Source organism: Crocodylus porosus, unplaced genomic scaffold (genome assembly GCF_001723895.1).
Source record: "Crocodylus porosus isolate Cpor-Errol unplaced genomic scaffold, CroPor_comp1, whole genome shotgun sequence".
Taxonomy (NCBI): Eukaryota; Metazoa; Chordata; order Crocodylia; family Crocodylidae; genus Crocodylus; species Crocodylus porosus.
The window spans coordinates 102,657,326-102,684,847 of NW_017728886.1; the positions used below are offsets into that span (position 1 = coordinate 102,657,326).

The 27,522-nt window shown below is 44.1% G+C and overlaps 2 protein-coding genes across 2 annotated transcripts in view; one reads left to right on the plus strand and one right to left on the minus strand.

Annotated features, from left to right (window-relative positions):
* LOC109313479 (dynein heavy chain 5, axonemal-like) overlaps positions 1-11,255 on the plus strand; it is a 275,004-nt gene extending 263,749 nt beyond the window's left edge. The window contains exons 75-76 of the mRNA XM_019540081.1: positions 7,175-7,396; positions 9,874-11,255. Of these exons, the coding sequence (XP_019395626.1) occupies positions 7,175-7,396; positions 9,874-10,092 (441 nt within the window). The 3' untranslated portion in view covers positions 10,093-11,255. The remainder of the gene's footprint in view (positions 1-7,174; positions 7,397-9,873) is intronic.
* Positions 11,256-11,334: 79 nt separating this feature from the next.
* Positions 11,335-27,522, minus strand: part of MURC (muscle related coiled-coil protein) — a 46,429-nt gene continuing 30,241 nt past the window's right edge. Inside the window, exon 2 of the mRNA XM_019540046.1 lies at positions 11,335-15,417. Coding sequence (XP_019395591.1) covers positions 14,764-15,417 — 654 coding nt within the window. The 3' untranslated portion in view covers positions 11,335-14,763. The remainder of the gene's footprint in view (positions 15,418-27,522) is intronic.

Here is a 27,522-nt window from a genome sequence, read left to right on the forward strand (position 1 = left end):
CACTTGCACTGGATCTTGCCTAGGGTAATTTTAGTATTATTTCTAATTTATATTGGTGTAAGTAAGAGCAAAGTCAGGTCCATTTCCCCATTCAACTCTGCAGTAAAGCACATGTGTAGATGCACACAGTAGGCATGTCTACACAGGACGATTAATGCGGAGTAGAATTGGCTTTAGGATGTCATGGCCAAAGCCATGCTAATGTGCCAATGTGCAGTAGAATTAGTCTACTGCACATTAAGCATACAAAAAGACCATGTGTCTTTGATACTGTGCAGTAGCGCCAGCTACCGTGCATTTAGTTAACACCTTATATTAGAGGCACAAAACTTAATGTGCGGTAGCAACAGTGCATTAATGCACATGTAGGCAATCCCACTGGGTGCATCTACACCTGTGCTTTACTGTGGAGTTGACTACAGTAATTAGCCTCACAGTAAAGCATCACCATCTACACATGCACCCCTATTCAGGTGCAGTAAACTCTGCTGTAAGATAGTACTGTCCAGGACCAGTACTATCCTATGGCGGAGTTATTTAGTATTCCGCATATGCAGACGGTGACTGGGGCTGGCTGGGGCACGAGGATGCTACAGTGCTGGGCTGCCTGCCAACTAGCCCCACACTGTAGCTCCCTCATGCCTCAGCCAAGCCCTCCACAGCACGTTGAGCCAGGGCAGAGCAGCTCCAGGCTAGCAAGCTGACCACCCAGGCCCCCTGCGAGTGGCTGGGGATGCTCCACCTCAGCTCAACATGCTGCAGTCCTAGGCGCATGTGTAAATGCTGCACCTGGGAGCAATAAACACTGGCACAAACTGCTTAGAGTTTATTGCTACATGCTAATTGCATGTACCCACTCCAAAAAAATCATGTTCTCCATGTATGTCTGATCCAGGTAAACCAGGTCGAGTGAAATGAGAACCATCCTTCCCAACCCATGAGTTAATTTGGGACAATATTTAAAACAAAAATTTGAAGCAATGTGATTAGCCATTATTTACAAAATACCAGCACCTTTCCCACACCTTTGTACCTCTTGATTTTAGCCAGCAAATAAATAACTTTGCTCTGCTGTTTCCGTGGCCCTGTTTTTGTTTTGTAATGCAAGTAAGCCAAAAATCAAATGTTGCTTTCTCCTGTAGCAGCAGGGTACCAGGCAGGTCAGAAAGAATGTCAGCTGTCAAATTTTAACTTGGCAGTTGCTAGCCTGTGGGTGTACCAAGGCATCTGTCTATCAAGATGTCCTATATTATCTTATTGTGTACTTATGCTCCCTGTCTGTTTGTATCCATGGTCTGTTACCTTGTACTTAGGTTGAAAGCTGCTGGGGACAGGGATTGTCTTTTTGTTCCTTGTTTGTAAAGCACCTAGTCTGCTAAGCTCCTAGTGCATGACTAGGCTTGCTAAGGTATGTCTACTCAGGCTGTCAGTGAAAAGAAAGACCCAAGCACTCCCAACTCAGAAATGCAGTGCTGAAGGTGCTCTAAGAGTGCCCTTCAACACTACTTTCAAGATCTCTGCTTCTGGAGCAGCAGCAGTGACAGTGTCTCTGGAGTGTCCTCACTACCACATTTTCAGGTTTGAAGCATGAGTTGATAGGGTTTATTTTTGGCTGCAGACTCAAAAATAACATGGAGCCAAGGTAGACATAACTTAGGCACCATGGGAATGCAAATAATAAGAAAGGTAGATGCAGTGCCTCCATTCCTTAGCACACACTAACTTCCAAACAACACCACAGTATTTCATTATAGATCTGGGGAATTTAAACCACAAAAGGGAAACCTTCCAGGCTGTGAGGCAAAGGGGAACCAGTAGAGCTAGCTAATTTGAATCTACCACTTCATAGCATCTGCAGTTGGCTGATCCTTCGTCATTCAAAGAGTCAAAGTTGGATTGTATTATTAGAAGGTCCAAGAGTTATTAGAAGGTAAAGAAAACAAAACTCCAGGCCACATCAGCACCCCTCTGTAAGCATGCTGCAGGGTGTCCAGGTGTGTGGGAAAAAATGACTTGCTTACTTCAAAATCTGAATGAAACAGGTATGTGCTCCCAGTAACTGAAACAAGCTTCATTGTGAACAATTAGTTACCATAAATGCAGAAGAAAAGGAAGAAAAGCCAGGCTTCGTACTTCCTATAGCAGCTCTTGAGTACCTGGGTGACTTCCTGTGCCTTTCTGTTCATTCAGTGTCTCCAAGGCATTAATTTGTGCATCTCACTCTTTCAGTTCCAAGCTCTGATATTTGAGATGTTTTGTCCATGTGCACGTTCTCTTTGGTGGTTGTCTCACACCAGAGAATTTTTGCCTTTCTGATAATGTGTAGAGTTCACTTTAGCTCTGCTTTCCTGCTGTCTTCTCCTAAGGGTCCTAGGATGTATTTTTCCCACTCCTCAATTTCCTGTCCACTGCACAGCCTCTCTCTCTCTCTCTCTCTCTCTCTCTCTCTCTCTCTCTCTCTATATATATATATATATAACTAACACCAAGAGGAGGGAAGGTTCTTAAGGAATAAAGGAATCTGCCTATATATATATGAGATATATGGTTATATGATATATGGAGATATATATATATATCATAACCATATATCATATATATATATATATAGAGAGAGAGAGCACTATGATATATGGTTATGATATATATATATATAGAGAGAGAGAGAGAGACTCCATGGAAGAGGGGAAGGAGGACAGGATTCAAATGTGAACATGGGCAATACATCTCAAAGAGCTTCAATTGCTGGTAAGTAACTTAATTTTCTCATTTGAATAACTGTGCATGCATGTTCTCACAGGTTGCTATATTGTAAAGCAGTGTCTGTGTATGTGTAGGTGAGTTTTAGAGTCCTAAGCCAGTAGTGACTGGAGGACCACTCTGCTAAGTGCTGCACTTGCCCTAGAAGCTTGCATTGTGGCCCAAAGCTTCATATATGTTTGCATGAAGTTCCAGGTAGCCACCCTGCAGATAGCAGTCATGGCACAATTATGCAGATGCTATGGAAGTAACCGAAGATGTAATGGAATGGGACTTTTTACTCAGGGAGGGTCCACCCTGATGGTCTCATAATGTATTCTTATATAATCCATTATTTAGCTAAACTCTGGGATGATATCACTGTGTTTCAAGAGCCTTCAGTTACAGACACAAGTAACTGGACAGACTTTCTGAAAGACTTTGTTCTGTGGAAGTAACAAGCTAGAGCCCTCTCCGTGTCCAGCAAATGCAGAGAAGCCTCTGTAGAGGAGGAGTTAGTCTCTGAGAAGAGAAGCAACAGGCTAATCTGCTATCCCCTGTGAAAATCTGAGGAAACCTTTGATAAGAATTTGTATTGAGTCCTGAGAGTTACTTTATAATGGGAAGAGTATCATACAGTAGATTCTATACCAAGTCCTTGGCTCCTACCCACTAACCTTGCCAATGTAACTGCAGCCAGGAAAACCATTTCCCTGGAAAGGTGCAGCAGAGAGCTCCTTAGAATCATAGAAAACCAGGGTCAGAAGGGACTTCAGGTGGTCACCTAGTCCAACCCCCTGCTCAAAGCAGGATCATCCCCAAATAGATCATCCCAGTCAAGGCTTTGTCTACCCAGGTCATTGCCATAAGTTCAAGTGGTGATCTTATCAGGAGTGTGAGGATCAGATTTAAGCACCACTGCAGGATTGGGCCCTTTACCATAGGGAGGACTATAGGCAGATTCCTTTATTCCTTAAGAACCTTCCCTCCTCTTGGTGTTAGTTAATCTGGGATCATCATCAGCAATTTAGGATTTCTCACCTATAGAAATAAGAAATCCTAATCCTGGAACATTTTGCCCATGTAGAGGTGATGAATATATGAGGTCCAGTATCATCTTGTGGAGAGCTCACAGGAATGCTGGGAGAGCACTCATACAGAAGGCTCCTCAACCACAGAATGACCTTGAACATTGACCTCTTGATCTACCTTGTGTGCTTTAGGGAGATCACTTTGCTTAGGCATTCTGCAGTCATGTTCTGGAGAGAGGTAAATATAGCACCAACAGGGGGATCTGGTTGTCTAAGCACCATTGCCATAGGCTGACTGACTGACTGCATAGGCAGAGTTTCAGCACGTCTCTGTCTGTTGGAGTAAAGCATTGTAAAGTTGTCCATGGTGATATGGACGTGACCCCTGTGGATATGTCATAGAAATTAGATGCAAAGGTTTGGGAGACCATGTGTCTTCATATCAAAAGGTTTTTGCTATTGTTGCTCGTCAACTCTTGAACAGCAGGTGAAAATCCCCCAGTGCTTCGAAGCAGTCCTTCAGGAAAAATGGGAGTTTCTCGAAGGTGAACATAAATTCAGTCACTTGTGTTGTAATAGTTCCATTAGATCCACAATGAGTGTCTCTTATACTGGAATCTGGCCTTTAACCCTTGACTTAATTAACTCTTCCCAGCTACTACAGTTCCAGTTAATTCTCTTCCTAGCAGGAAACCATTTTACAATATGCATTCTGGGTTCTCTTCAATGATGTGAAGCAGAAGGCACCAACCTCAGGTCACTGGGATGTCAGTCCCATTTTCCCAGTTATCTCAGTTCTCATAACTCAAATTGTAACACGCATCTAAGAAATGATCAGCAAACAGCGCTTGTGGGAATACTCAGTGTTCTCCTATTCCATCAACTTCCACTGGCCTAGCAGCCTGGTTTTGACTCCAGACTTTTTTAACCAAGGAGATGATGGCTTTCTTCCTTTGGATTTGTTACTGAACTATGTTGCTTAGAGTATAAGTATTAAAGAATAATAGCAGATCTATTCACCCAGTAATTTCCAGTACTTGCCTTCCAATACTGTCACAGGTCCTGTCATGCCAAGGTATTGGCAGCTAGGTCTGGGGGTGCCCTCAGAGTCAGGAGAAGCAGCTGAGATCTGAAGGGAGCATGCTGAGTCGGAGCATAGGGTAGCCAGGAAGCCAGACTCCAGAAAATCCACACAGGGAGCCAAGTCAGAGACCCAGAGGATCAGGAACAGAGGGGTAGGAAGCTAGCTGGGTCAGGTATCCAGGAAATCAAACCTGAATTGGGTCAGGTATCCAAAGGGCCAAACTTCGGGTCCATGGGCAAGCTGGGTCAGGTGTCCAGAGTCTGTCAGGATGTCAGTAACTGCACAAGCCAAGGGTGCAGCATCCCGGGTACAAGGTTGAACCTTGTTGACCAGACATTTCCTTTTCCAGGTTAGGGGTTTATATTGGGAGAGGTGAGGGGTCAGCTGACACTGGCTGGCTGGCCACTCCGGTGGCAGGGGGTGGGTGTGTGGCTAGACCCAGCTTGCGGGTTCTGGCCATTTGTATCCACCCCATGCTTAGCTGAGAACATGTCTGACCAGCATGACTGCCTGTGCAAGCAGGCTGACAGCTTGTATTTGCTCCCATCCTGGTTTGATTTGCTTCCCATCCACTTACAGCTTCTATACTCTAGCCCTCTCTTACTTTTGGGTTTACGTCTTCAATTTTGCTGCCCTCTGTGTTTGGAGCAGTTTCCTGATCTGTCTCCCAATTGTGTTCTCTCTCTCTTTCTCTCTCCTTCAAAATCTTTCCTGGGATTCCTTCCTTCTTTAGTCTCCTGTCTTAGGGTATAATTACACATTACAGTCAGCACATGCTAATTCTGAGGAAAGTTAGACTATGTTAAAGGTAGCATGTGCTGCAAGCAGTCGCACATTAATACCTTCTCTAATGTGCAACAGCTCTGACCTGCTGCTAGAGGGCTGGTGAGCAGGGGCATGACTAGGAGCTGCCAAGTTGGCGCCGTGCCTGCCCCGGCTCACTGGCTCTCTAGCTGCAGTATAGACCAAGGGTGAAGGGGGTCAGGGAAGAAGGGAAACAGGTCACCCCATCCCATTTGGATTGCCCCCCACGACTGCCCTGCTCAGTGGGCCGCATGGCTACCTGCTCACTCACTAGCCACCCTAGTGACTGCCTGGCAGCTCCCTAAGGGGAGGAGGTGGGTGAGGAGCTGCTGGGTAGTCACCTGGGTCCAGCAGGGGTGGTGCTGTAGGTCTGTTTTGGGCACATGAGAAGCTTCCAGGCCCCTCCTCCCCACTCACCTCTCCCCACTCACCCACTGCCCTACTGTTCCTAGCTGTCAGTCCAGGACTGTCAAGTTCTCGAGGGTAACTAGTCCACGCTGGGAGTGGTGCCTCCTGGGATGCTGACAAATTACAGATTTGTCATTTTATCTCAGTGGAGCAGCCAGAAGTGAAGGCAACTTCACTTGAGCAGGGTAGCAGGTTTCAAAGATAATCCTTGCCCAAAGTGGTGTAACTTTACGACACAATTTTTAAGAATCCTTAACATGCGGATGCTTGCATTTTAAGTGCCCTTAATGTAGTCTAATTGTAATGTGCAACTTCATCCTTATACTTCCTCTTTGCTCTCACTTTCCTCCGCCGTAGTGTTTTATTTTTCTGTTCTCTCTTAGATTGTAGCTTATTAAAGCAGGAAGTGGATCTCATTCTGAATTTCAAAAGTATTGAGCAATTTACTGTGCAGTACAGTTGAGGTTCAAACAAATATGGATATAATAAAGATAATGTAACAGAGTTTTGCAGTATGTCATTAAGCAGGGGCTTTGTTTCCCTCCACTGATGGCTGCATTTCAGTAATAAGTGCCTTGGGATCTTTTAAGATGGAAAAGTACTTTTACAGTGTAAATAATTAATTATATTACCACTGGAAAACTAGGGTTGCAGAGTACATTGTGAAATGCCAGTTTTATTTGTGATTTGGCAATTTCCTGTGTGCAGCAACAACAAATCAAATCAATTAATCTGATCTGTTTGTTGAATCTCTCTCTGTCTGCCTTAAGTACTTATAGCAGCGCAGTAGGTGTGCCAGGTGGGCTCTTTTATGCATGTAGCTTTTATATGTTAAATACAAGTTTTACTTGGGTTCTTCTTTGGCACCCACACACCAATACCAAACACATAATAGGGATTATTATTTTGATTCTATATGAAAGTGCTTGGTTTAAACACTGAACTTGATTCCATAAATATATGAAATTCTGGAGTGTAGTGTGTCATGCTGTGAGGATCATTTTTATAGTCAAGTAAGAAATATTAGTGGGAAATAAGTGAAGTTCAAGCTTTCTTTTTTTTCTCTCTCTCTCTTTCTCTCCCGCTCTTTAACATTGCTTTATTTCAGGGATTCTTAACAGCAATGAGGCAGGAGACAACTCGAGCTAACTTAGCAAAAGGCTGGGCACTTGATAGTGTTATTTTACACAACGATGTGACAAAAATGATGAAAGAAGATGTTACTAGCCCTCCTCCTGGTGATATTGGTGGTGTGTATATCTGCGGACTTTTCCTGGATGGAGCTGGTTGGGATCGCAGGAATAGTAAACTAATTGAATCTGCACCAAAGGTAACCACCACATTGTCATCAAAGACAGCTTGATATAGTTATGGCATATTCAACTAAAACTTGGCATGCAGGGGATCCTCTGGGCATATCCAGAGTGAACTTTTGAGGTAGTGATTTCACAATATATTTTAGCTGGAAAAAACAGGGTGGGATATGAGTGGCTGGTTAATAACTCTATGCCCTTCAACATGGAAGTCAGACTTGGAAGCAGTCCTTACTCCAATATGGTGGAACTTGGGCAAATCACAAAAGGGGATAAGACATCACAGCTTGCACTGCTCATCTGTAAATCCAAGAGTTGCTTTGGCCTCTGCCTGGCCAGCACAGTCAGTGACAGGCAGGACAGTCATTAGAAAGAAACGAAGGAGCTACAATGTGAAGAGGAAGTTTTCCCTGTTATGTGGGATGGGCTTAATTTGAGCACTTCTGCTGCAGGACTAACCAGACAACTGGCCATGTTCTAATGCAGTAGTGAACCCAAACCCATATCACTATAATTCATGTTAACATTTTGGCTAGGTAAGGTTGGTTTGATAGGAGCCATTGCAAACCTGCCCCCTTGGGTGACTCCAGATCCCTGACATCTTTTTACAAAAATAGATGGTCGTATTTCACTTCAGTAAATTACATTCTACTGATCTAAAAACCACCTGCGATATAGTGCCAGTAAGGTTCTGCACTCTGTGCTCAAACTGTTCTGAAGTATCACCGTATTCTGTAAAACTTTTCCAAAGTTTCAGTTGTAATAACACATGGTTGAGATAACTTATGCCTATATTAGTCATGGATCCTGCTGGCTGGTGCTGTTGCTTCTGCCAAGTGTAACTCCCTCTGCTTATGGTAAGAATTGTTTCCCACAAGCGTGCCTTCCTTGGTGTGTTGGAGCACACCTATATTCATAGTGGGTGCATCTACACAAGATGCTATTGTGCAGTCATTACTGCGCATTTGTTTAGTACTTGTATTAGCAAGTACTAAATAAATGTGCAGTAACCAGAGTTCCTGCACAGTAGCACTGGCAAACATGTTTTAGGCAATGCTACTGCATAGTATCCTAACAATACTGCGCAGTAGCATATTAGCACTATCCATGCTGTGACATGCTACTGTGTAGTCAGTCTCGTGTAGACGCTGCCGGTATATGGCAAATCCTGCTTGTAACTGTGATAAAGTTGACTGTTGGTGTTGAGAGTTATTAGCTGCAACCAAGTGTCATTTATAGTGCTGGGTGAATCTCAGATAGTGAAGATAAACACCCAACAGGTACCTCTTTGTTCTTTGAAGGTACACAGTCACCAAAACACATGAGGAAAAGCTCTATGGTTGCTATTGAATAAGGAGAAGCTGGGGGAGGGAGGGAGGGAGGGAGGACAGAAGCTAGTTGAAGAGGAAGGGGAAAAGAAGCAGCAAGGCTTCTCTCCTGCACTCCTACCTGCCTTCCCACTCTCACTTTCTCCTTTTCACTTGCTTGCACAGAGCTAGGCCTTCACTCTACAGCCCACCTTGGGCTTTCACTGGCTTGAAGATACTTCAAAGTCGTACAGAGATAAGCAGGAGCATTGGGTGTCAGTTCTCTGCTCTGCTTGCTCAGAGACTGACATGTGTAATGCCAAGAGGGGGCAGCTGCCCAGGAGCACTTACATAAGCAAAAAAAAGCAAGAGAAACAAGCAACAACATGGGAGAGTTGGTGTCCTGTGTCCCAGGGCAGCCACTTATATGCTCTTATCTGCAGCCAGGGGTGGATCCAGAAGGGGTGCAGTGGTATGGATGCACCCCACTTTTGGATTGTGCTGCACCACAGCAGCCTCCCAGGACTTTTTTAAGCCCCTAAAGGGGGTTAAAATCCTCCCTCCCCTCCTCTTCCCCCTCCGTCACCTGCTACTTTTGCATTCCCTGATGTCCCAGGAGTGTGGAAGCACCAGAGCTGTTCCTGTCCACCCCAGCCAGGCCGTATGTGAGCTGGGCTCAGCTGAGCAGATGCATCCCCTTGCCTGTGCCTTCCCCAGGGGATAGGGTAGGGAGGGGGTAACTACTTTCCCACCCTGCTGTTGCTGTTGTTCCTTCCCCAGACGAGCTCAACCCTGGTGCAGCCCAGCTGGGGTGGGCAGGAACACCTCTGGTGCTCCTTCTCCCCCTGCCCCTCACCCCCACACACCCCTGCCCTCAGAGCAGCAGGGAAAGCAACAGTGGCAGGCAGGGGAGTGGGGAAGGAAATGGGATTGTCTCATGCTTTAGGGACTTTAAAAAGTCCCTGGAGGCTCCTTAGGGTAGTTTGCCTGTACTGGTGGGAGCAGAGAAGGCTGGGAGCTAGGGGTGCAGCCACCCCTGTAGTATGTGTTGCTGCTCCTGCACCCCCTTTAGAGAAACCTTGGATCTGCCCCTGTCTGCTGCCAACATTAATTTTGTCTTTGGTGGGTTCCAGAGGCTGTCCCATATCTCTCTAATTCTGAGTGCTCTGTCTTATTGTTTTCTTTAGGTACCGTTCACAAGTCTTCCTGTGGTCCATGTGTATGCTATCAGCGCTACAGTGCCACCAGATCCAAAGAAACTGCAAGGAAACATGTACTCCTGTCCAGTGTACAAAAAGCCTCGACGAACAGATCTAACATACATTTTCTCCTTATATCTGAAAACGGTGCAAACCCCTGATCACTGGACAATGAGAGGTGTTGCACTACTTTGTGATTCAAAGTAGTGCTTACCACAGCTAAATAGGAAGACAGAGCTACTGGCTTTGGGGATTTTGTTGCATGTATCTTGAAGTACTAGTTAACTACACACAGATGCATAAGCATTTGCAAATGAAATCTGTAGAGAGAGCTGTACCTGCATATAGACTTGCTTAACCTTTTTTCCCAGAAGCATATTTAACTTGGAAACATCAGCCAGGAAACTTCAAATCTCTCAGATTGAAAACTTTTATAGGTGAAAAGTCTAGTTACCATGCAGTTGGTCCAATAAAAGGTATCGCCCACAAGAATAATAGTCACTTTGTATTCCCATTTGCTGCATAAATTAACTCATTCTAGTACATACTTCATTCCACATTCATAATATATGCATATTAAAAAAGCCCTCTTGCTTGTAATTACTGCTGTACCTGGATTTTATAGTGATTCTTTTGTAGCATCTAGTTCTTCTTCATTACACACATATTTTTCATTCAAAATGTGTAATTACAAAGCCCTGTTTCAGTTCCAAACAGATTTTCTGTGGCATTAATCAAGATGATGTAGAATAAGTTTATATACACAAAAATGTATGCATATACACATCTAATCTGCAGGCTTTCTTACTTTTATTGTGCTAAGAAATATATATTGTGCTAGGAAATATTTATCGTGCTAGGCAGATGTATTGTGCTAGGAAATATACATTTACACACCCAGTCTGAACATTACCTCCTTTGAGCATAAGGTCATAGAGGTTGTGTAGAAATGCATGTAACAATTTGTGCAGGTTAGGAAATGCTGACCTATACCTACAGTAAGGAAAATGCACACACATCCAATGAATAGCAGAAAGAGTTACAATACTGTCCTCCAATGGGATTCTGGTACATCAGAGTCCTTTTGTGTCTTCTTTTGTGTCCCCTTGGGGTATACCTCCATTGGTTCTGTGCTGCTCTTGAGACTGTCACCAAACAATAAGCTCTGCCCATCCACTCCAAACTCAGAACTGATGCAGTGTGGTTGCTCCAGAGGTACCCCCGTTCCTGCCCCCCCCCACACACTCTCTCTCTCTCTCTCTCACGAATGCCAGAGACAGAAAGCTTCAGGGGGTTGCAGGGAGTGCTCCTGGGATTGGAGCATGTGGAACAGGATGGGGGGTAGTACTTATTTTTTGGTGGCAGCTGATTGGAAGTGTTTGAGATGTCATTTACACAGTACAAAAGCAGCAGAGCCAGCATTGATGTGGCCTTCCTACCTGCTGATTGTGTGTCCTCTCAAACCCTGCACTCATCAGCTTCCTCAGAGCTGCTGTGATTTGCATTAGTGTTACTGGTGGAAGTGAAAGGAACATGAGATAGTGTAGAAGCAGCTCCACCTAAAATGGCTGCAGTTTCTAGCTGTGTATAAACCTCTAATGTAACCAAAGATGGTTGCATTTGCCCTTTAAGTAGTCAGGTTGGGTTTGAAAAAAAACCCCATATAAAGCTACTGGGAGGAAAAGTGTTGTTTGGCTTTTTAGTCCAGACAGTTTCAAAGTAACAGCTGTTACTTTGAAAAAGGGAAGAAGAGTCTGTCATTCATGCCTTTCTAACAACTTTTCTTTTTCTTCCCACAAATGCCTCCAGTTTTTCTTTCTATTTAAACAGGAATCCAGCAAACTGGTTCAGAAACAAGATTCAGTTTCTCATGTGGTCAGATTTATTCTGTACTTAGACACACCAAGGCTCTCACTTCCAGGAGGAATTAAATTCACGCACATGCCAACAATTAGCTGAGAGTGCCAGCTTTTTTGTTCTTGGAAAACAAAATGGAAAACAGGAACTTGAGGGTCACATTCATTCCCTGAGCTGCGTGCAGAGCACTCATCGCACAGTCTGAGCCACTGACGCCAAATGAGAACACGTGCCAGAAGGTTTCTCTGCCTCCTCCCTGTAGAGCAGCTACTTACATCTCCTGACTTCAGTGGGAGCTAGAGGGTTGAAAGAGAGCTCAGAACATCTAAACTTCAAAGCAGACACTATTTGGACTTGAATGTTTCACTGTATGGAAACAGAGGCTCTGATAACCTTTTTTTCCCCTTGGCATGGGAAGTCAAATTAACCTTGATAGCCTAATAAGCAGCAGAAGCAAACAAAGAAACATTCATAATACATGGCTGAAATGAAGGGTATCATTAGAGCCTGTCAGCAAATCATTTTCTAATCAGTCTTTAGATGTGATGATGTACAAATTTTATTTTAAAATAGACTTGATAGAATTTACATGTGATGTTTTAATAAAATCCCCATGCCAATTGTCAGCCCTTTTCTTTATCAAGTGAAAATAAAATTAGAAAAGCTACCGACTGTTCCATTGCAGTGCTTAGTTTCCAGCAAGCAACTGTGGAAATCATCTGTATATTAAAGTCATATGTGTCATTTGATAGCTTGTAATATGTATAAAAGAAACAGAATGAGTTTCTACAGGGCTTTTTATTTCAGTAACCAATCACTCTTTACCAGTCTAAGAAAAATCTCAAACCATGCATATCAGTACACTGACCATATAACATAAACAGTCAACCTGATTCTCCATGCAATCTAGGATATTTATAGTGTGATAAAGAGCAAGAAAAATATTACACAACTCCATAAGCTTCAGAGAGTTTCTTTTGTAACTGCAAGACATACTTGAAGCTTTTTATTTTTGATAGCAATTACGGTAAGGTGTATAATTATATTTTAAGAGAATTTCTTTCTCCCTTGCAGTCCTCCTGTTTTGCCTTCCAGTGCAATTAAGTCAGTTGTCTCAAAAATGGCAATGTTAATCTGATTGGAAGTGTCTGAGATGTCATTTACACAGTACATTATTAACCCTGCATGGCTAGTGTTTCGTAGTTTCTGTTGTTATAGTTAATCCTTCACTCAGCGTCTAGGTGCTAAGGACTAAATGAAACGACTGCCAGGCAAAATTTTGGAACTCAAACTGGCTTTGTCTTAATGACAGCTGTAAGGCAATGTCCCCTAGATAACTGAGCTGTTGTTTGCTGTCAAAATGGGACCTTGGACATGACATACATGCTTACAGCTGTTGTCAATACTGTATATGCATCACACAATTATTAATAGCTAATTTTGTAAATTTGATTTTACATAAATGCTGAGGAGACAAGTCAGTTTAAGCATGAATGGGCTGATTATTCAGCAAGGGCAGTGGTGTTACACACATATCTTATTTCAGGGCACAGATTCATTCTTGCTTCCTCAGTGCACCAGACACATGACATTTCATGTTTGGAAATGGTGTCTGTCTCATAATCCCTTTGGCTATGGTCAATAGTAATGAGAAAGAAATAGAGCACTAGGATGTGGATTGACTTGTGTTACACTAGTTTTTTGCAGGACTGATTTTAATTGCTGAGGCTCAGCAAAATGCAGGAAAAGGAAAACAAAATATTAATTTTGCCTCAGCAAGAACCTTAAAAACTGGTTTACTCCTCACAAGTCTTAAAAGGATATGAATGGAGAAGGGGCATAAATATAAAATGGTTCAGGCCCTGAGAAGGTGAACAAGACCTGCTTTTTTTAAAAAAATCCATTTTAGTTCTTCCATGCTTGGTTTTTCCAGCTATGACTCACCATCTGCACATTTAATCTTGTTTTGCTTATACCATTCCTTGAACTGCACTATACACCCTGTATTAAACTTTGCATAATACAGATATTCTACTTGAATTCTCTCCATCCTTTTGATATTTCCATGTCCAATTTGCCCCATCATTTTTTAACCTCCTGTTACTGCAGAAAGTTCATCTCTCAGCTTCCTCACTCACTTTCCCTCTTCGCTCCCAGAATTCTGCAGAGCATGCGGTCACTTCCGAGTCAGCTTTTCGCCGCTGAGGAAGCTGGGGTTGGTCTCAACCTCACAGCCCTCACAAGTCTAGCATCTCTGCTGCCTTTTTGTTTTACCTCCCTTGACATCAATTTCTGTCTGTTATTTGAACGGGGCCTCAAAAAGAGAAGCGCACAGCAGTAGCAAGTCATGTAGTCTTCTCTTTCCTAACAGAAAATTAGTTTGGTTTCCACGTGCTGTTCAACTGGAGGAGTTTGCATGAAAGAGCTGGAGATGACGTGGTCCGTATAAGATTGAAGATAGAAAAAGGCTGTTGTGTAAATTATAATTTGCTTTTAAAAAATATAAGGGGGTTTTCTCCCTGTGATGCACGGGGGTAACTGGGCAGCACTGGTGTAGTATGTACAGCTCTGCCCTGTCTGCTGTCAGAGCTGGAGCTGGAGTCGTTGCAGGCAGATAGTGGGGAGTTGGGAAGCTGAGGTGCCCCCTCTGTCCCTCCGGCTCCATTCTGGCATAGTCTCCAAGCCCCTGTCTTAGGCAGCACCTAGGGCTCATGCCCCCATTTGCTCACCCATTGTTACACTACTGCAGAGACGTACGTACACGTGTACCTCCCTTTCACATCAATAGAAGTTACATATACATCAGTGAGGGAGAGGGGAAACTCTTAAGTCTATTTATATGACTTCATGATAAGTATTTTAACATATTGGCTGACGTGTGTATAAATGATAGAGCACCACTGATACATTGTTCAAACCTAACAACACAATATCACACGTTATGCTTAAAAGCCCTAATGAACAGGTACCCTCAACTTCTCATTTACAACAGCAGTACTGCAGTAGACGTAACTTGACCATTTATACCGATTGCTTTAAGTCCAGCAGGGGAACATCATCTGCCCCTTCTTTTGTCTCCTGTTTAAGAGCTGTTGTTTCAGGGGTGACCACACCTTTTTCTGCTGGCTGAGACTCACGTTTTGTTCCACTGCCTTTGTCTTTCTTTACTTTAGTAATCACTTCCGTGTAGGAGATCTCTTCTGTGACAGGCTCCGCTGACCCGCTCTCAGCAGGTGCTTGTATCCCAGTTGCCTGGGCTTCTTCCTGACCTTCAGCTACTGTTCGTTCTTTGTTTTTCTTATTGATCTTGAAGGTCTCCTTAGTTGGAGCTGCCTCTGAAATTGTTTTCTTGAATCTTAGCCCGGATTGTTTTAGCTTCTCTCCTGACTGCCGAATTCTCTCTCTCCTCTCTGGCGTCACTATTCTGCTTTGGAGCCTGTTCACCTTCTTGCCAAAATTTTGTCTGGTTTTCTGCATATTTTCCCTTGAAAATGCCTTTTTGATATTATCTATGCCCTTCATGCCTGATTTTTTAAACCGGGATGCTCTGCTTTCTTCTATGTAATATTCTTCATCAGAAGATAGATCATCAAGTACAAAGATATCATCATCTAGATTTTCACTTCTTGTCCTCTCTTTGATAACAGATAGAGAGGAAGGACATTGTGTCTCCTCCTGTGAAGTAAAACAGAGAGTCAACTTTGTGCTACAGAGTTTTAAAAGAGCTGATCATTTAAGTATGCTATTTCTTAGCTTGTTATTGTTAAGTATTGCTAATTGAATTCAGATACTGCAGCAGAAAGATGCTATGTGCTCAGAACTTATCACCATCATTTGTATTCTATATAGAACTGGAAAAATCAATTTTGCAGCCTCTACTAAGCTCTGTCAACACCACAGTCGGTTAGAGAGCTTTCTTAAAAGTGGTATTGTGTTCTAAAAAGGGACTGACATTTGAAAATTATCAAGACTGTGTCCTGTGCTTAGTGTGCTTGAATGGACAGCTGATCATATATCCTCAGTTTACAATTATAAAGATATTTTCTAGCTACCAGTCCTCCTATTCTGAGATTGGAGACTCCCCACTGCATTCTTTCTGCTGCACCCTGTACTGCACCCTGACCACCACTAATAAGTATCTTGCATGACAAATGAGTCCTTCATTTCTGTACCACCCCCAGTGTCAGCAAGCTAATGACCAGTGGGTCTTCTAGCATGGCCTTACTTACAGTAGTTTGCTCTACTGTAATTAGCTGGACCTAAGCAAACAGTACTATGGATGCACATGAAAGAGCAGGCGTCAACATACATTCTCTTTACTGTGTTGGGGCTGCAGGGCCAACAGTAATAAAAAAAATCACTAAAATGATCGATAGATTCAGTAGGCCCCAGGAGTAGGTCTGCTGAGTAAGGAGCCATTTCTATAATCTCTTTTCAAAGTCATATTTTCACCATTCCACTCTGCAGTAGCAGAGACAGTCAAAGCTTGGAAATGCCCAAATGGCACTTTTAGTACCATTGTGTTACTATAATAATCAACCAGTAAGCAGACACATCATGTATTTGTGAGTCCCTACAGTACGCCTTTGATGGAGGTTATTGACTACTACATCAGTCTCTTTGATAACCACTATGTGCCGTGTCATAAGTATTGTGATTTAATATTTTATGTGTTATCACACATACTAAATAACAGGACTGTATGATAAAATGGATTTGCTTTACACTTTTGTCCTTCTTGACTGCATTCAGTCCGATAATCCATCTCAGTGAATTCAACTGCAAAGATCCTCAACCCTCCTTTACAAGACAAGGGGAGTAATGGTAGCCCTTTTCTTCAAACAAAAAAAAGAGAGAGAGAGAGATACAGGGAAGCTATACAGTTAGACCTAAATCATATATTATCTTGATGTGCCCAAGTGGCACCTACGTGACCACTAACTGCAGTTTTTGCCCCTTAGGAATTATTTGGATTCTTCTTTCATATGTGTGACTATGCTTATCATGAAATTCCCTTCTGAGCATGCTCCAAAGGCTGACTTCTGGCTGCTGAGGCTTCAGAGTAGAATAGAAATGCCTGGCCTTGCCTGTGCTGCTAGTGAGTCCTGAAACTCAAGTTGCAGAAAAAGCATGAATAGTAACTGTTTGAAAGAAGAGGAGGGCAGGCCTCCCCACTCTGAGGTCAATAGGTGTGACCTTGCTGAAGGAGCAGCATAAGTGACACGTAGGGAGGCACGGGGGTGGGGCATGTGACCCCCCCCAAGAGAGCTGGCACCCTGCTGGCAGCGAGGACTCCGGCTGGTAGGGGGGCACTAGCATGTCGCCAGCTGACTGCTGGGGGGACCCCTCCCTAGTTATGCTCTGCTGCCCACCCCCCTGCTTCCCCCCCCCAATTCAGGAGGCAATAGTTGCCCATGCGGAGCAAGACAGACGAGTCCTAGCTCCTTTGCCCCCAGGGCATAGTGTGTTTGACCCTACATCTCCTGCTTTCTATTAAAGACATTAAATTGCCAGGTATAGGCTATGCACTACCCAGAACAATTTCTAGCCCTTTATTTGAAGCTGGCCTACCAGGCAGTCAAAAGGCAAAGATATGTAGTGTGAAAAGGAGATGGGCAAAGCAGAGGGTGGATGGCTAAATCAAACAGATATTGCCCTGGAATGGAAGAATGGAAATCACTTCCCTTTATACTGTACTGCAAAGTGGAGTACTTACTAGCCAGAAAGGCATATGCCATTTTCGAAGTGACTAATTATTACAAAAGTCATGTTTAATTTTACTTTACAAAATACCATTAATAATATAAAATAAAATATATTAAGCAGCTTGACAAATAGAGACATGTTGATTCATTAAAACCCTACAGTAAACTGGCTGTTAATGCCTATCAACATCAAGGAAAATTATTTTGCTTTGAGTTCAACAGAATGCTATTTAAATGAACTGTCAACAGCAAAAGAACAAGCATTAGAATACTTCGTTAAAAGTCCTGATTAACTTGGGAAAATTAACATTAATTAAATGAAAGCTGGTAACCCCTCTTCCCTTTTATAAGAAAAAGTTAAAAGACAACCGGGTGCTAAACTCTGAAAGGTTGTAAATTACAGGACAGTATATCAATTAAAACAGTAACAAAAATTCTAATATAATAAAATTATACTCCCTGCGCAGCACTCTGTGGCCGCATACCATACCTCCCCGAGCCAGAAGTGCCTGCCGGCTGTGGGCCATGGGGGCAGGGCCTGGCATGTGGCCACAGAGAGCCCTGAGGGGAGTGGGCAGGTGGGCACCAGCAGCGCCCATTGGCTGCAGCACAAGGCCATGGTGTGGCACATACCCCCATGCCCACTCCCCGCATGGCACTCTACAGCTGCGTGCCACATGGCCCCCCGTCATGAGCGCCCATGGGCTGCACCCCCTGCACCGTGTGCCACACCCAGGGGCCAAGCCCCAGGCCAGGTGGCCACAGCAGGTGCTTCCCCCTGCCGTGGCCGCTCCCCACACCATGCTCTGTGGCCACGGACAACTCCTGCCCACGTGCTACACCCTCTGTGAGCTCTGCACCACACCTGAGGCTGCTGCCCATGCCACACAGCCACGGCCAGTGAGAACTCCCTGTGCCATGGCCCCTCCATGCCATGCCCCATGGCCACACAACACCCCCCTTGTGCAGCTGCATGACGCACTCTCCTGTGCGCACTGAGCCACACCCCAGGGCTTAGCGCCACACCACATGGCCGCAGCTGGTGGGTGCTCTCCCCGGCACGGCCACTGCTCACGCCAAGACCTGCAGCCCTGCACCACTCCCCCCCCCACGCCACACCCCCATGCACCCTGTGCCACACCCTGTGCCGCTCCCCGCACCATGCAGCCACAGCCCGTGGGCACTCCCCGTGCTGTGACTGCTTCCCATGCCACGCCTCACAGCTGTGCACCGTACCCCCTGCGCCACACCTCAGGGCAGCCATCAAGTGCTCCCCATGCCATGGCCACTCCCCGCACCACGCCCTGTGACCACACGCTACCCTGCCCCTGCGCAGCCGTGCACCACGCTCCCTCGTGCCCAGAGCGGCAGGGAGTCGGGCTGGAGCGGGGCACGACCCAGAGCTGTGGCAGGAAGTGCGGGGAGGGGGGAGAGTAGCGGGTGGGGAGGGCACGGGGCCAGACGCTGTTCTCTGCTGTCCTCCCTGTTCCCCCCAGTCATTCATGGTGGCCATTTTGCTAGTATTTCCATAATAATAACTATTCTGAAACTTCAGTACATACAAAAGTTAATACAATCTGGTGACATTTTCTCTTATATGAGTGTCTCATATAAGAAGAAAACTTAAAATAGATTAACTGTTTAGGCACTGTTTGGACTAATTGTTTTCTCCTCTCTGTAACAAATACTTTGGTGAGCACTTACTTGCAATTTTTAGCTGCTGTCATCTCTTTTTTGTATTTGAATTTACAGCTCACTACTTACAGGCATTGATATAACTTTCACAGAATTAAGCACTGAGAACTATAAAACACTCATGGTATGTTCTGGAGTTAAGGTATATAAACTGAGATGCAGGAGCTCTGGAGACTATTTTGCTAATCCTTTGCCAAATCATTTGTGTCCACTGTTTTTAAATTGGCCTGGAGAAGCAAGGTGGAACACGGCCAAAATAACTTGAAATTTTACATCCTACTGAGTGCCTTTGATGGAAAATGCTACAGAAAATACAATATATTAGTGGAGTTGGCCAATATTTCAAAGATTGTTTTCAAACTAAATAATATTCAATATCCTTAAGCAGTTAGTAAACTTGCCACTCTGAACTGCCAGCTGTCTTTGTCATTACTCTATCAAAAACAATTTTTGTGTGTGTAGTAGTGAGGTGGGAGAAAGAATAAAAGTTTGTTGTTCCCAAAGTTTAGAGGACAGTAAGTATCATCACTACACAGGGAACTAAAGTTGGGTATGAGGAAAGGGGGCTAAGGGCTTGATTATACTTCTGTTGAAACCAGAGGCAAAAGTCCTGCTATTTCACATGTGCAGTGTCAAGCTCAAAGCTAATTGACAACCATCCTACACAGCTCCCCCGGGAGAATCTTTTCCTGTCTACCATCAGCATGATGACAACATTTTTAAAAGAGTCAAATTAAATTAAAAAAGGAAGAAAATTGCTGGACCCCTCCTACTCCTCTGCAAGTACAACGCTGTACCAATGTGGTTACCATGCATGGAGTCCTGTTTCTCTTTTTTTCTATGGCATCAAGCTGACATTGTCTAATCTCTACTCTGGGCTTAGGTAGGCTACACAACTAACTACATATCTTAGATTGCATTAATACAATAACCATGTATGTAGCTACCATGCATGGGGTCCTGTATTGTCTTCCAAAGTCATGTAATAACTTTGGGTGCCTGTACATGAGCGCAGAAGTTGCTCTGATGCACTGTAATTGCAATACATCGCATGAGACTCGATTAATCAGGTCTGCTGGAGCATGGTAATTACTGTGCTCCAGCAGCCTCCCGTGTCTTGTGTGTCAGCATCCCTGAGCTTCAAAATGGCAGTGAGGGCACTTGAACTATAGCTTGTTCAATGAGCTGCAGTTCAAGTGCCCCCACCACCATTTTGAAGCATGGAGACACTGATACATGGGATGCTACAGCACTTTAATTAAAGCGCTGCCCCTCCCACCCTGGAGCTTGTATAAAAGTGCCCTATAATTTTAACATTAAAACTAGAAAATGCTGATGCAATACACAGAACTGCTCACACGCTTAAAGTTAAGCCTGCACCTGTTTTGTTGGAAAGGGGCATGAGTCCTCAGCAACTCACCACGTTGAATATAATACAAAAGGCTTTCATGCTTTTTACTCACTTGAGCATCAACTAAATAGTGTACAGTATTAAGAGAGGCTATGCTGATTTTCTTCTAAGCCAGAGAGGGAAATAGTACATTTTTTGCATTATCTGTGAAATGGGATATGGCGATGTGATTGAAGGCTATCTTGTAATGTCTATGTACAATGAAAGAGTTAAGATTGTATGCTTGAATGCAGTTTAGCTTTTTCTTCTTTAGAGAGCTTAACTTTTACCTATCAGCTCATTTCCACTGACACAACAAATCATCGCCTCCTACCATGAAACCATCAGAACTCACAGAGCTCACATATGTCTATCCCAGAATGTGGTATATATCTCATCCAGTGCACCAGATGCCCTCATGGAAATTATGTGGGTGAAACTAGAAAAAATATGCACCAGAATGAACAAACGCAGGAAAAAGATAAAGGACAGAGACACATGAACATGAGTAGGAGAACACTGTTCACAAATCAGCGACTCCCTCTCTGACTGCACACTCCTTATGCAGGAGGGAAATTTACAAAACATTTTCAGAAGATGGACCAGAGAACAAAAATTCAAAAGCTTGCTGGACACTGAAAAGGCCAGCGAATAAACACAGATATCAGCTTTGTAGCTCATTACAATCTATCTGCAATCCCCGCTAATTTCTCTACTCAGGTGATAAGGCTCCTCTTCTCTCCCCGCCAATCAGGTTATCCTTTCCAATTGGATTTCTTTGTCTGTTTGTTACTCCTGCTAATGTCTCTTTTCTCATATTTTGCAGCTGGGCTCCATTCCTCTAAGCAAAGTGTTTTTATATACTTATAAGATGCATCTGCATGTGCAATTAGTTGTGACTAAATTTATTGTACATTCAGCTAATGTGCAGTAAGTGATTTTTGGCAGGTGTCTACACATGCATTAACTTGGCACTAAATTTAGTGCCAAGCTCCTCCAGCCCTGCCATGTGCCTCTGTGGCCACCAGGGGGGAGCTCCAGGGTCTGGCCCCAGCTGCCAGCACTTGACAGCCATCTTTAGAAGCCAAAAACCTGCTGCCATCACTTGGCAGCCATCTTGGAAACATAGCAGATCACTGGCCAGCCCCTTGCCTGCCCAGGAGCCTGTGCCCAGCTCAGATGCAGCACATAGTACCTCCTTTCTTGCCCACCCTGCCTCCCTACGTTATGTCTGCTCCAGCCCTGCCCCTGGCAGTGACAACCAGTGCCCCGTGTTCCTGCTGGCCGGGGTGCTGGCCCTGCTGGCCCCAGCAGGTGCACCCCCTCCCCCAGGCCCCAGGAGAGCTGTGCACCTGCTGGCAGAGGCCAGGGCACCAGGTGCAGGAGGCCCTGGCTGACCCTTTCCTCCTGCACCCCCCCTCCAGCCTGCCCGCCCCACTGCCCGCACACCCATTTATTGTTTTACACAGGCCATTTGTTGTTCTATCTGTTACTTAGCTCAAGCTGTGACTATGACTTTCTCAGGAAGGGTATCTTGTGCCCCAAAACTTGTCTATATCCTTTCCAACCATGCAGTTGTTTCAGTAAAAGTTATCACCCACAAAAGCCTTGCTTCTCCCATATTTATTGGGCACTCACAACTACAATACCACACTAACATTATTACAAAAGTAATAGGTTTTTAGGACTTGGGCATAGTGGAATAAAATCACCCATGGACACCTAATATGGAACGCAGTGTATCTACTTTGAGAATGAAAGTCTGAGCCAACTGCTTAGTAAATTGATGTCTCCAGGGAGAGTTATATTTAAGACCTGATGTTTATAACACTAAGCCATTTTTCTTCTAGCAAAATGTGAAAGCTCCATGGTCATTGCCATCCCTTGTCTCTCCTTTTCAATTTAAATCACAGCTGTAAAAGTTTCAAAGCTGTATTTTATATGTGCACAATGGACTTTGCAATGCCATCTTTTCATGGCCTGCCAATCTTCTAATTGGTCTGCACCAATGTACAATTTGGAAAGCTTTCAGGTCATGTCATTTTCTACTAGCAATGAAAGTGCTCACTGAACAAGTCCAGGTGCCAAGGGATATCCCATGTGATACAGAAAGGGAATGCATAGAATGAAGCAAGTATATCTGCCTCACTAATCTCACAATATGCGGTGCAGAGCATTTTCCTGATCCCAAGCAGGTACTGGAATTGCTTTGCTTCTGCATTTTTTTTCCTTTTAAAGAATGTGGGAAATTCATAAACTACATTAAAAGAATACTGAAGTTGCAAGGACACAGACACACACAAGCTGCAAAATGGCTAAGTTAAAGGTTGCTGCCCATACAGAACAATATAGTGCAATTACGGCAACCCCATGCTCATTTGTTCCAGCATCACTTCTGAGTTACTCTATTTTGTACGGTGGATACAGAATGGGGAGGGTTACATAGCAATGTGGTCTGTTACAGAAATCTTTCACCTCATTCACTACAGTTGTTGTATGGTATGCAATTAGTGAGGCTGGTGTTAGTAGCCCCACTGCTCAGCTGTACAGGGAAAGAGGAAAATAACTCTCATGGTTACGTCAGTGAAACTGAGCAAGGCAAGGACAGGGTTATCTTGAAATGCCTTCCATGAACTATAATCTTTCCTAAATCAATTGAATCTTTGTACATCAGTTCCTTGTTTTTACCATGGAACTAATACCACTTCCTGACAGCAAAGGTTTGTTGTGAGGATAAATTCATTAGTATTTGTCCAACACACACAAAGTCAGACAATGAGCCCCACTAAAAAGTCTGAAAAAAAAGTCATGCGGTCAGTAACAAATGAGGCATGGGGCACCCCCTGAACAATGAGGATTAAGGGAACTGTTGAACAGCTGCCTCTTTCATTGAGCGCTCTGAAAATAATTTCATTGAGTCCTTTGAAAATAATCAAATGCATTCAGAATAAACCATGTAATGAAAGACTACTGTATATCATAATGCATATAACAAAAGGTCAGAGGTAACCTAGCATAGGTAATATTAACATGGCTATTTCCTGAGTTTTCATATCATTTGAAACCAGAAAGGATCTTTATAATCATCTATTTTGACCTACTGTATAAAATAAAGCATAGGATTTTCCCCAGTTATTCCTGTAACTTGTCGAATAACTCCCGGCTGATTTACAGAATATCTATCTATCGATAGATCTCTCTCTAGATAGATAGATAGATAGACACCCCCCCACCCCGAGCCTATCTGGGTTTAAAGATTTCAAGTAATGGTGAATCTAGCACAGGGCTTGATAAACCATTCCATTGATTTTATACCCTTACCATTAGAAGTGTGGGCCTTATTTTGGGTCGGAATTTGTCAGCTTTTTACTTCCATGCGCTGTGCCTCATTCTCCTCTTGTGTGTTAGTCTCAAAGCCCCAAACTTCAGCACCATTCTTCCCATAGAGCCATTTCTAGGACTTGCTCATGCCGATCCTTAACTTCAGGCTAACTAGAAGGAAACTAGAAGCCTAACTAGAAGGAAACTCAAGGATCAACCAGCCCAGGGCTGTCCAACCTCTAAGTGACTGTCTGCCCCTCACAGGCCACTGTAGAACGGGCTGCACTAGCAGGGGCCACACCAGCAGGAGCCACGGGCCCCAGAGCTTGTATGCTTCACCCTCCACCGCTGTGTCATGCCCCCAGGTGTCCTTCCTACTGCACCATGTGCTCCCCTCCCCTCCCCCAGTGCTGTACTCAGCATGCCCCCTCCTGCACTGCATATTTAGGCATTCCTGGCACTGCACCATGTGCAGGGCACCTCCCTATTGCACTATGTGCCTGGGCACCCCCAGCTGCACCGCATGCCTGCCTGCACCCCACACTGCACCTTGTGCAGAGCACCCCCTGCACAGTCTATATCCCTCCTGCTGCTGCTTCCCAGCCCCCTCCGCTGCACTGTGCACTCATGCATTCCTCCTGCTGTACTGAGCCTGGGCACCTTCACTCATGCTTAGCTCCCCGGATGTGAGCTCCCCTGCTGCACCACGCCACTCGGGCTGCAGCCTCCCTGGGCACTGAAGATTGCACCATGGTGCTCCAGCCTGACTCTGGGGCAAGGCCAGGAAGGGGAAGCTGAACATCTATGAATGTATGAATGAAGGGTGAGCCTGGAGCCCTCGATTGCTGCTGCTGCCAGAGCAATGTGGGGAGCGGAGGGCAGCTGGGTGTCTGGGGGCCTCAGTTTAACCCCTTGTGGCCTGCATGCAGCCTACAGGCTGCCAGTTGTTGGACAGCCATAATCTAATCCAACTTCCTATTCAGATGCAGGATTTATAAAAATGTCCCAGACAGAAGCCTACCTGGCTTCTTCTTGAAAATCTCCAATGCAAAAAGATCCCACAGTTCTCAGAGATGGCTTGTTGCAATGCCCTAATGCTCCTACTGTTAGAAATGTTCTCCTGAAACATAACTCTAAATTTACTTTACCATATTGGCAACTTTTCTAATATTTGAACACTGTTATCATGGGCCTCCTTTTCTCCAAACAATGTACCTAGTTCCTGCAATCCTTCTTCACACAGTTTGCTTTTCAGCTCTTATTATCTGGCTTGCTTGCCTTTGCATCCTCTCCAGTTTCAATACATCTTTCAGCAAACATGTGCACCAAACTGGATCCAGTCCTCTGGCTCACTAAAATCCAGGTATATTGTGCCCACTTCATTCCCATCATCTGCAAGCCAATTTACCCTGTTAAAGAAGGAACTCATTGGTTTGGCATGATTTATTCGGAACTGCTTGATAACAGTTCATAACAAATTCAGGTTAGCTGTTACTGCTCACCCCTTCATTTTCCAGCTGTTTAAAAACTGACTTGTTAAAACATTTGCTCTAGTAACTTCCCAGGTATTGAAATCGGGTAAACTGAGCATTATAATAGTCCTTCTCCAGTCTTCTGGGATCTTATCTCCTATCAAGGAGTTTGAAAGTACTATTGCCAGTGCTTCTGAGATTGCTTCAACAATTCCTTCAGAACCGTGGGGCAAACTCCATCAGGCCACGATGACTTAAATTCAGGCAAACTTTCTCTGATATGTTCTTTACTTATCATGGGCTTCATCACTTCCCCTCCTTGGCTTTGGAAAATTATGCTAGTTGCCTGCTTCTTGTTTATATTTTTTACTGAAGAGTGAAGCAAGGGAGGCACTGAACTGCTTTGCCATCTTTGCATCTTCTCTCTCTGATCTTCCTTTTATGTCTGATAGATATAAAACCTCTTCTTTTTCATAACTTTTTGCCAGTTTTAACTCATGTTTTGCCCTTTGCTGACTGATTCTGTTTCTACACAGTTGTGCTACTTCTTTGTGTACTTTCTCAGTGGTGTGCTCTTTCTTATATTGCCCATGTACATTTCTTTTGATGTTCATATAAACAAAAATTCCTTATGTTGGCACACTGGAGTCTTCCACAGCTCATCTTCCCCTTTACGGGAATTCCTTTATAGTAAACCTCTGATATTATTTTCTTTAAAACTACCAGCCTTCTTAGACTCTTTTCTGGTTTTACTTTACTTAATCTATTGTTTCTGAGTTGGTTGAAATCCTAGATTGATCTCCTTAAGTTTCTCATTATAAGGCAGACATTCTAAATATTGAATCATTCTTGTATTTCTCTTTTGAACCATCTCCACTTCTTCAGCATCTTTTTAAAGTGTGCTCAACAGCAGATAACACCAAGCTTGGGGATGTAGTAAATACACTGGAGGGTAGGGCTAGGATTCAGAGTGACCTAGGCAATTGGAGGATTGGGCCAAAAGAAATCTCCTGAGATTCAACAAGGACAAGTGCAAAGTCCTGCACTTAGGATGGAAGAATCCCATGCACCAGTACAGGCTGCGGGCAGACTGGCTGGGCAACCACTCTGTAGAAAAGGACCTGGGGGTTACAATGGACAATAAGTTGGGTATCAGTCAGCAGTGTGCCCTTGTTGCCAAGAAGGCTAATGGCATAGTGGGCTGCATTAGTATGAGCGTTGCCAGCAGACAAAGGGAGGTTATTATTCCACTCTATTCAGCACTGGTGAGGCCACATCTGGAATACTGTGTCCAGTTTTGGGCCCCCCCCCACTATAGAAAGGGTGTTGACAAGTTGGAGAGAGTCCAGTGGACAGCAACAAAAATGGTTCTGGGGCTGGGGCACATCACTTATGAGGAGAGGCCGAGGGAACTGGACTTATTTAGCCTGGAGAAGACTGAGAGGGGATTTAATAGCAGCCTTCAACTATCCAAGTTTGGTTCCAAAGAGGATGGAGCTGGACTGTTCTCAGTGGTGGCAGATGACAGAACAAGGAGCAATGGTCTCAAGTTGAGGGCAAAGGAGGTTTAGGTTGGATATTAGGAAAAACTTTCTCACTAAGAGAGTGGTGAAGCACTGGAACAGATTACCTGGAGAGGTGGTGCAATCTCCATCCTTGGAGATTTTTAAAGCCCAGCTCAACAAAGTCCTGGCTGGAATGATCTAGTTGGGGATGGTCCTGCTTTGAACTGGGGGTTGGACTCGATGACCTCCTGATTTTCTATGCTTCTATGATTCAGGTCAGTGTGCATGATTCCAACAACAGTCTCACCAGTGCTGCAATAATCTCACCTCTTTAAACTCCTTGAAGTTCAATAACCAGATTGAGGTTACTGATAAGGTTGAGTTGGTTGAACATCAGATCCTTTTCAGAGTCATTGATACATTCCCCTTTCCTGTGTCACCTCCATTTCATCATGCATTCAGCTGAATGTAGGCATTTGCATATTTATACACAGCTTACCAAATATTCCAGACCATCCTACATAAACTATTCACCCTTTTTATTTACCACTTCAGAAACTCCGTGTAAAGAGCAAACTTTATCATTTCATACTTTAGTTTACTGATCCAGGCTGACCTGGACAGGCTCAGCAAATGGGCAGATGAGAACCTGATGGTGTTTAACACCGAAAAATGCAAGGTTCTCCACCTTG